The following is a 7,500-nucleotide window of genomic DNA, read 5'->3' as shown; positions in this document are numbered from 1 at the left end:
ACCGCCCAGCCAACCAGGCGTTGTGCTACAAGCCTTAATCGAGCCACCCACCCACTCACCCTGCTATCTTTCATGCTACCTGTGACACCCTTGAGGGTAGCATAGTTCAACAGATGGGCTCTTAGTTCGGATATTGTAGCAGCATCACCAGCTTCAGTGGCAGCTGCCAAGGCCAGACCTATAATGTCATAGGTGAGCGTGGCCATGAAAGGATCTTCAGGCTGCAGGTCGTCCAGGAGGCGACGGCGAGCAGCTGTATCGATCCTCGTAGAGCCCGCCCATGCTGTGCTGCACACGCCGCACTTTTCGGCTGCTTCACGTGCAAGGGGGTTTCGCAGGAGCCGGGCTCGTTGGGAGGCGTGGGCGTGCACCATCACAAGACGGCCACAGATGAGATAACTTATTTCAGCAAAGATGTGCGGCAAGTCAGATCCCAAGGACATCCACACACCCGCCTTAGGATACTCAGCTAGTCTCTCTTTTAGTTCCGCTAACGAGATGTTCTGAGGATCCATGATCACTGCAGGAGTTACGGTAAGGTTCTGTCCTTCTGCAGCCTCCACCAAGTGTGCCAACTGACCAGCCTCGGAACTGAGTAGAACGGGAACCACATGGCTCACCTTCGCTTCTAAAAATCGTCTCACTTCCACTACAGTGATTGCTTCTTGATCTGGAGAGAGAGACACCAGAGACGGACAGACGTCTCGTGAGATCATGGTCTCAGGAGACACCAGGAGACTCGCATGGCCACTGCGCTCAATGTGTTCACACAAGGACGTCAGGATCTCGCTATTTTCACCGCCAATCAAGAAGATTTTTACACCTTCATTCCATAATTTCTCGAAAGCCTCGATGACACCCGATGCAGTGCCATGAGTTTGAACCTGCTTAAGGTGGACACTTGTGCTGATGTAGTGCTGGTCCCGTGTCGCTCTCAGCGCCGCCCGGAAGAGGTCTTTGTCCAGAGGCGAGTCTGTCAGCAGGACTCCTATGCTCAATTTAGTACCTGCCAATGGAAGTCCCTTCATTGTTAAATACAGACAGACAGCGGCAATGATATTTCTGTGAACAAGAGCAATGTATTCTTCAGACGAAAGAAAAGCGTTGGATAAGAGTTAGATTATCAAATCAAGTTAGTGCCGCAAAGTGCCCCGGTTTACATAAAGCAAAGTACGAACTCGCACAAAACTATTGGAAGAGAGAGTGGAAGAGTGAAGTAATAAGGAATAAACGATTTAAAAAGGAGAAGTGTGAGAAAAGGAAAAAGGAAAATCAAAAGAGGAAATAATGAAGAGAGGGATAGAAAAATAAGAAGAGCGAAGGGGATACGTAGAATAAAAGAAGAGGAAAAGAAAGAGTGACAGACAATTAAAAAAAAAAAAAAATGGAGGCGGAGAGGCACAACTGAAGAAAGGGATTAAGGGAAACACACGGAAGTAATAATGGACATTAGTGGAAGGCGTGAGAAGTGTCGTAAGTGTAGGAAGGAGTTGATGGACACAAGTGGAGGAAGGGATGGTGGAACACAAGTGGAGGAGTGGAGGGAAGGAGGGGCACAAATGAAGGAAAGGAGGGAGGGAGGGACAGAAGTAAAAGAAGGAGGAAAGGTCACAAGTGGAGGAAAGAAAAGGAGGGAAGAAAGGAGGGAGCAATGGGACAAGTGGAGGAAGCAATGTTCAGATGGACACAAATTCAGGATATTTCGATGCTTAAAATCAAACAAGTGGAAATGGAAATGTTTGAACGAAAAGGAGGAAAGGGTGGAGGCCAAACGTAAGCGAAGGCAAAGAGAGAAAGATGCAAGAGAGGGGAGAGAAATAGTAGGAAAGGATAGAACACATCAGAGAAGCGGCGAAGAACATTATCACTGAATGTAGAACAGTCCTGACCGAGTGTGTTCTTCTCTGCATACAAACTACGGTATTAGAAATCTTTTATGATCAGCAACTCCTATTTGCAACAAACACACACGCAAGCGTACACACACAGACGCACACACGTACGTACACGCACAAACAGACACACACTAACACACATGCATGCAGAATCATTTATAAAAAAAAATAGGTCGAATTAGGAACAGTTAGGTGGGTTGATAGATGGACACAGGGATGAACAGAATGACAAGCAGGTAGATAGGTAGAATGGTGAACAGAATGTTATTTGGATAGATAGATAGGTAAGGTAAGAGATGGATACAATAATGAACAGATGGACAGACGGATAGATAAGTAGAACAGAACAGAACGTTAGTTAGATAGATAGATAGATAAATGGATAGATAGATAGATTGATAAATAGATGTATAGGACTAGACAAACAGACAGACAATTAGAATGTTGAACAGATAGTTTGTTAAATAGATAGAGAGGTAGATAGAATGACGAACAAATAGGTGGATAGGATAATGAACAGCCAGGTAGATTGATAGACAAAACTGATAAATAACATGATAGCCAGAGAAGTAGATAGATGGATAGATAAGTAGAAGGATGAACTGATACGTAGAAGGATGAACTGATAGGTAGAAAGATAGATAAAAAAAATATATATATATATAGAATAATAGAGAAATAGGTATATATCTAGATAACAGATAAGAGGACATATAACGATGAATAGTTGGTATAATGACAAAAAGATCACCAGACAGGTATACAAAAGGGGAAGGAGAGAGAGGGAGGGAGGACCACAACCAATTCCCTCCCTCCTTTCCCCCGCTAGTGTTAATCCTTCACTCCTTCACCTAGTATTATCCTCCATAGATACTATTCTCGTTGGAGATATGGTCCAGAACAAGGATACGGGAAGTGGTAGGAAGGGAAGGATGGAAGGACGAAAGAGGAGGGAAGGAAGGGAAGGAGGGAGGGATGAAAGAGGAGGAAATGAAAGGAAGGAAGGAGGGACGCAAGCGGAGGAAGGGAAGGAGGTAAGCAAGAGGGGGGATGGAGGGTGGGACGAAAGTGGAGGGAGGAAAGGAGGGACGCAACTGTAGGAGAAAAGGGGGACCGTAAGAAGAGGGAGGGAAATGGGACACAAATGGAGGGAGAAAAGGAGGGAAGGAAGGAGGGACGAGCGTAGAGGAAAGAAAGGAGGGATGTAAGAGGAGGGAAGGAAGGAGGGATGCAAGAGGAGGGAAGGAAGGAGGGACGTAAGAGGAGAGAAGAAAGGAGGGACGCAAGAGGAGGAAAGGAGGGTGGGACGAAGGAGGAGGAAAGGAGGAAGGGACGCAAGAAAAGGGAGGGAGGGAGGGACAAAAGTGGAGGGAGGGAGGGAAGGAAGGACACTAGTGGAGGGAAGGAGGAAGGGAGGGACACAAGTGGAGAAGGGAGGGAGGGAGGGACACTAATGGAGGAAAGGAGGGAGGGAGGGACACTAGTGGAGGAAAGGAGGGAGGGAGGGACACAAGTGGAGAAGGGAGGGAGGGAGGGACACTAATGGAGGAAAGGAGGGAGGGAGGGACACTAGTGGAGGGAGGGAGGGAGGGAGGGACACAAGTGGAGGAAAGGAGGGAGGGAGGGACACTAGTGGAGAAGGGAGGGAGGGACACTAGTGGAGGAAAGGAGGGAGGGAGGGACACAAGTGGAGGAAAGGAGGGAGGGAGGGACACAAGTGGAGAAGGGAGGGAGGGACACTAGTGGAGGAAAGGAGGGAGGGAGGGACACAAGTGGAGAAGGGAGGGAGGGACACTAGTGGAGGAAAGGAGGGAGGGAGGGACACAAGTGGAGGAAAGGAGGGAGGGAGGGACACTAGTGGAGGAAAGGAGGGAGGGAGGGACACAAGTGGAGGAGAGGAGGGAGGGAGGGACACTAGTGGAGAAGGGAGGGAGGGACACTAGTGGAGAAGGGAGGGAGGGAGACACTAGTGGAGGAAAGGAGGGAGGGAGGGACACAAGTGGAGAAGGGAGGGAGGAAGGGACACTAGTGGAGGAAAGGAGGGAGGGAGGGACACTAGTGGAGGAAAGGAGGGAGGAAGGGACACAAGTAGAGAAGGGAGGGTGGAAGGGACACTAGTGGAGGAAAGGAGGGAGGGAGGGACACAAGTAGAGGGAAGGAGGGACACTTGTGGAGGAGAGGAGGGAGGGAGGGACACAAGTGGAGGAAGGGAGGGACACTAGTGGAGGAAAGGAAGGAGGGAGGGACACAAGTGGAGGGAGGGACAAAAGTGGAGAAGGGAGGGAGGGAGGGAGGGACACTAATGGAGGAAAGGAGGGAGGGAGGGACACAAGTGGAGAAGGGAGGGAGGGAGGGACACAAGTGGAGAAGGGAGGGAGGAAGGGACACTAGTGGAGGAAAGGAGGGAGGGAGGGACACAAGTGGAGAAGGGAGGGAGGGAGGGACACTAATGGAGGAAAGGAGGGAGGGAGGGACACAAGTGGAGAAGGGAGGGACACTAGTGGAGGAAAGGAGGGAGGGAGGGACACTAGTGGAGAAGGGGGGGAGGGAGGGACACTAGTGGAGGAAAGGAGGGAGGGAGGGACACAAGTGGAGAAGGGAGGGAGGAAGGGACACTAGTGGAGGAAAGGAGGGACAGAGGGACACAAGTGGAGAAGGGAGGGAGGGAGGGACACAAGTGGAGAAGGGAGGGAGGAAGGGACACTAGTGGAGAAGGGAGGGAGGGACACAAGTGGAGAAGGGAGGGAGGGAGGGACACTAGTGGAGGAAAGGAGGGAGGGAGGGACACAAGTGGAGAAGGGAGGGAGGGAGGGACACTAGTGGAGGAAAGGAGGGAGGGAGGGACACAAGTGGAGAAGGGAGGGAGGGAGGGACACTAGTGGAGAAGGGAGGGAGGGACACTAGTGGAGGAAAGGAGGGAGGAAGGGACACTAGTGGAGGAAAGGAGGGAGGGAGGGACACAAGTGGAGAAGGGAGGGAGGGAGGGACACTAGTGGAGGAAAGGAGGGAGGGAGGGACACAAGTGGAGAAGGGAGGGAGGGAGGGACACAAGTGGAGGAAAGGAGGGAGGGAGGGACACAAGTGGAGAAGGGAGGGAGGGAGGGACACAAGTGGAGGAAAGGAGGGAGGGAGGGACACAAGTGGAGAAGGGAGGGAGGGAGGGACACAAGTGGAGAAGGGAGGGAGGGAGGGACACGAGTGGAGGAAAGAGGAGGGAAGGACACTAGTGGAGGGGGAGGGAGGAGGAACAAGTGGAGGAAAGGAGGGAGGGAGGGACAAAGTGGAGAAGGGAGGGAGGGAGGGACACAAGTGGAGGAAAGGAGGGAGGGAGGGACACAAGTGGAGAAGGGAGGGAGGGAGGGAGGGACACAAGTGAAGGGAGGGAGGGAGGGACACTAGTGGAGGAAAGGAGGGAGGGAGGGACACAAGTGGAGAAGGGAGGGAGGGAGGGACACTAGTGGAGGAAAGGAGGGAGGGAGGGACACAAGTGGAGGGAGGGAGGGACACTAGTGGAGGAAAGGAGGGAGGGAGGGACACAAGTGGAGGAAGGGAGGGAGGGAGGGACACAAGTGGAGAAGGGAGGGAGGGAGGGACACAAGTGGAGGAAAGGAGGGAGGGAGGGACACAAGTGGAGAAGGGAGGGAGGGAGGGACACAAGTGGAGAAGGGAGGGAGGGAGGGACACAAGTGGAGGAAAGGAGGGAGGGAGGGACACAAGTGGAGAAGGGAGGGAGGGAGGGACACAAGTGGAGAAGGGAGGGAGGGAGGGACACAAGTGGAGAAGGGAGGGAGGGAGGGAGGGAGGGACACAAGTGGAGAAGGGAGGGAGGGAGGGAGGGACACAAGTGGAGAAGGGAGGGAGGGAGGGAGGGACACAAGTGGAGAAGGGAGGGAGGGAGGGAGGGGAGGGAGGGACACAAGTGGAGGAAGGGAGGGAGGGAGGGACACAAGTGGAGAAGGGAGGGAGGGAGGGAGGGACACAAGTGGAGAAGGGAGGGAGGGAGGGACACAAGTGGAGGAAAGGAGGGAGGGAGGGAGGGAGGGAGGGAGGGAGGGAGGGAGGGACACAAGTGGAGGAAAGGAGGGAGGGAGGGAGGGACACAAGTGGAGGAAGGGAGGGAGGGAGGGAGGGAGGGACACAAGTGGAGGAAGGGAGGGAGGGAGGGAGGGAGGGACACAAGTGGAGGAAGGGAGGGAGGGAGGGAGGGAGGGACACAAGGGGAGGAGGGAGGGAGGGACACGAGTGGAGGAAAGGGGGGAGGAAGGGACACTAGAGGAGGAAGGGAGGGGGGGAGGGAGGAGGGAAGGAGGGAGGGAGGGAGGGGACACAAGGAGGAGTGCAGGACACAAGGAGGGAGGAGGGAGGGAGGGACACAAGTGAAGGGAGGAGGAGGGACACTAGTGAAGGAAAGGAGGGAGGGAGGGGGGACACAAGTGAAAGGGAGGAGGGAGGGACAACTAGTGGAGGGAAGGAGGGAGAGGGAGGGAAAAGGGAAGGGAAGGGAGAAGGAGGAGGGAGGGAGGAGGGAAAAGGGGAGGGAGGGACACAAGTGAAAGGGAGGGAGGAAGGGACCACAAGTGGAGGGAAGGAGGGAGGGGAGGGACACTAGTGGAGGAGGGAGGGAGGGAGGGAGGGACACAAGTGGAGGAAGGGAGGGAGGGAGGGTGGAGGGAGGAGGGAAGGAGGGAGGGAGGGAGGGACACAAGTGGAGGAAGGGAAGGAGGGAGGGAGGGAGGGAGGGAAGGGAGGGAGGGAGGGACACAAGTGGAGGAAGGGAGGGAGGGAGGGAGGGAGGGACACAAGTGGAGGAAGGGAGGGAGGGAGGGAGGGACACAAGTGGAGGAAGGGAGGGAGATGGAGCGATGGAGGGACACACGTAGCCAAAGCTCCTGAAGGGGACGGAGGAAGGAGCACAACAACCTCTCCAGATTCTCCTCCGCGGAAATTCCCTTACCCGAAGACATGGTCCAAAGCCTGGACGCAGGATAGCGGTGATCCATCGTACGCAGCACCATGCCAGCTGTTGCCATTAGCATGAGACCTATCACGCCCGCGCACAGCCTCACCGCCCATCGCTGCAGGTGCCCAGCCTCATTATCGTCCGCAATCAGCTGATCTTCCTGGCCATCTTCTGAAAGTCGAAATGATGAAGGGGTCAATGAAGGGGAGGTTGATAAATGATGGGTAGATTAATTAAGAAGAAGAAGAAGAGGCAGAAAAAAATAAAATCGATAAAAAGAATCGGTAGTCATAATGATGAAGAGTTTTGTTTGTACTACTTGTATATAGCAGCCACTATTTTCTCTGGTGTCAAGAGACAAGCAGTATTTTCTCGCTCTCGCTCTTTTGCCTTTTGTGTTCTTGGCATGCGAGGACCTTGTCCGATGTGCATATTACAAGCGAATAAAAACAGTAAAAAAAAAAAAAATGGACATGGGTGCATCTTGCTACACTCCCGCACCAGTGTTAGAGTTATAATGGTTTAAATGGAAGCGCGCTGGGTGAGGGCAACTGTGTTGATAACATATCGGGGACGGTGTTATTGTTTTTGCTATTTGTGGAATTGCATGGCGCACGAGAGAGAAGCTAGAAGGAGAGGAGAAGA

At 53.3% G+C, this 7,500-nt stretch overlaps 1 protein-coding gene across 1 annotated transcript in view; it reads right to left on the bottom strand.

Moving 5' to 3' along the window:
• The window catches only part of LOC122250074 (uncharacterized), a 50,145-nt gene that overhangs the window by 2,134 nt on the left and 40,511 nt on the right, over window positions 1-7,500 (bottom strand). Inside the window, exons 2-3 of the mRNA XM_043011363.2 lie at window positions 6,850-7,026; window positions 1-1,006 (exon numbers count right to left, since the gene is read on the bottom strand). The exon at window positions 1-1,006 is cut by the window's left edge and continues 2,134 nt beyond it. Of these exons, the coding sequence (XP_042867297.2) occupies window positions 1-1,006; window positions 6,850-7,026 (1,183 nt within the window). The remainder of the gene's footprint in view (window positions 1,007-6,849; window positions 7,027-7,500) is intronic.

Source organism: Penaeus japonicus, unplaced genomic scaffold (genome assembly GCF_977035675.1).
Source record: "Penaeus japonicus unplaced genomic scaffold, GWHDUDI00000001_assembly GWHDUDI00000030, whole genome shotgun sequence".
NCBI lineage: Eukaryota > Metazoa > Arthropoda > Malacostraca > Decapoda > Penaeidae > Penaeus > Penaeus japonicus.
This window is presented reverse-complemented; position numbering and strand designations above follow the sequence as displayed.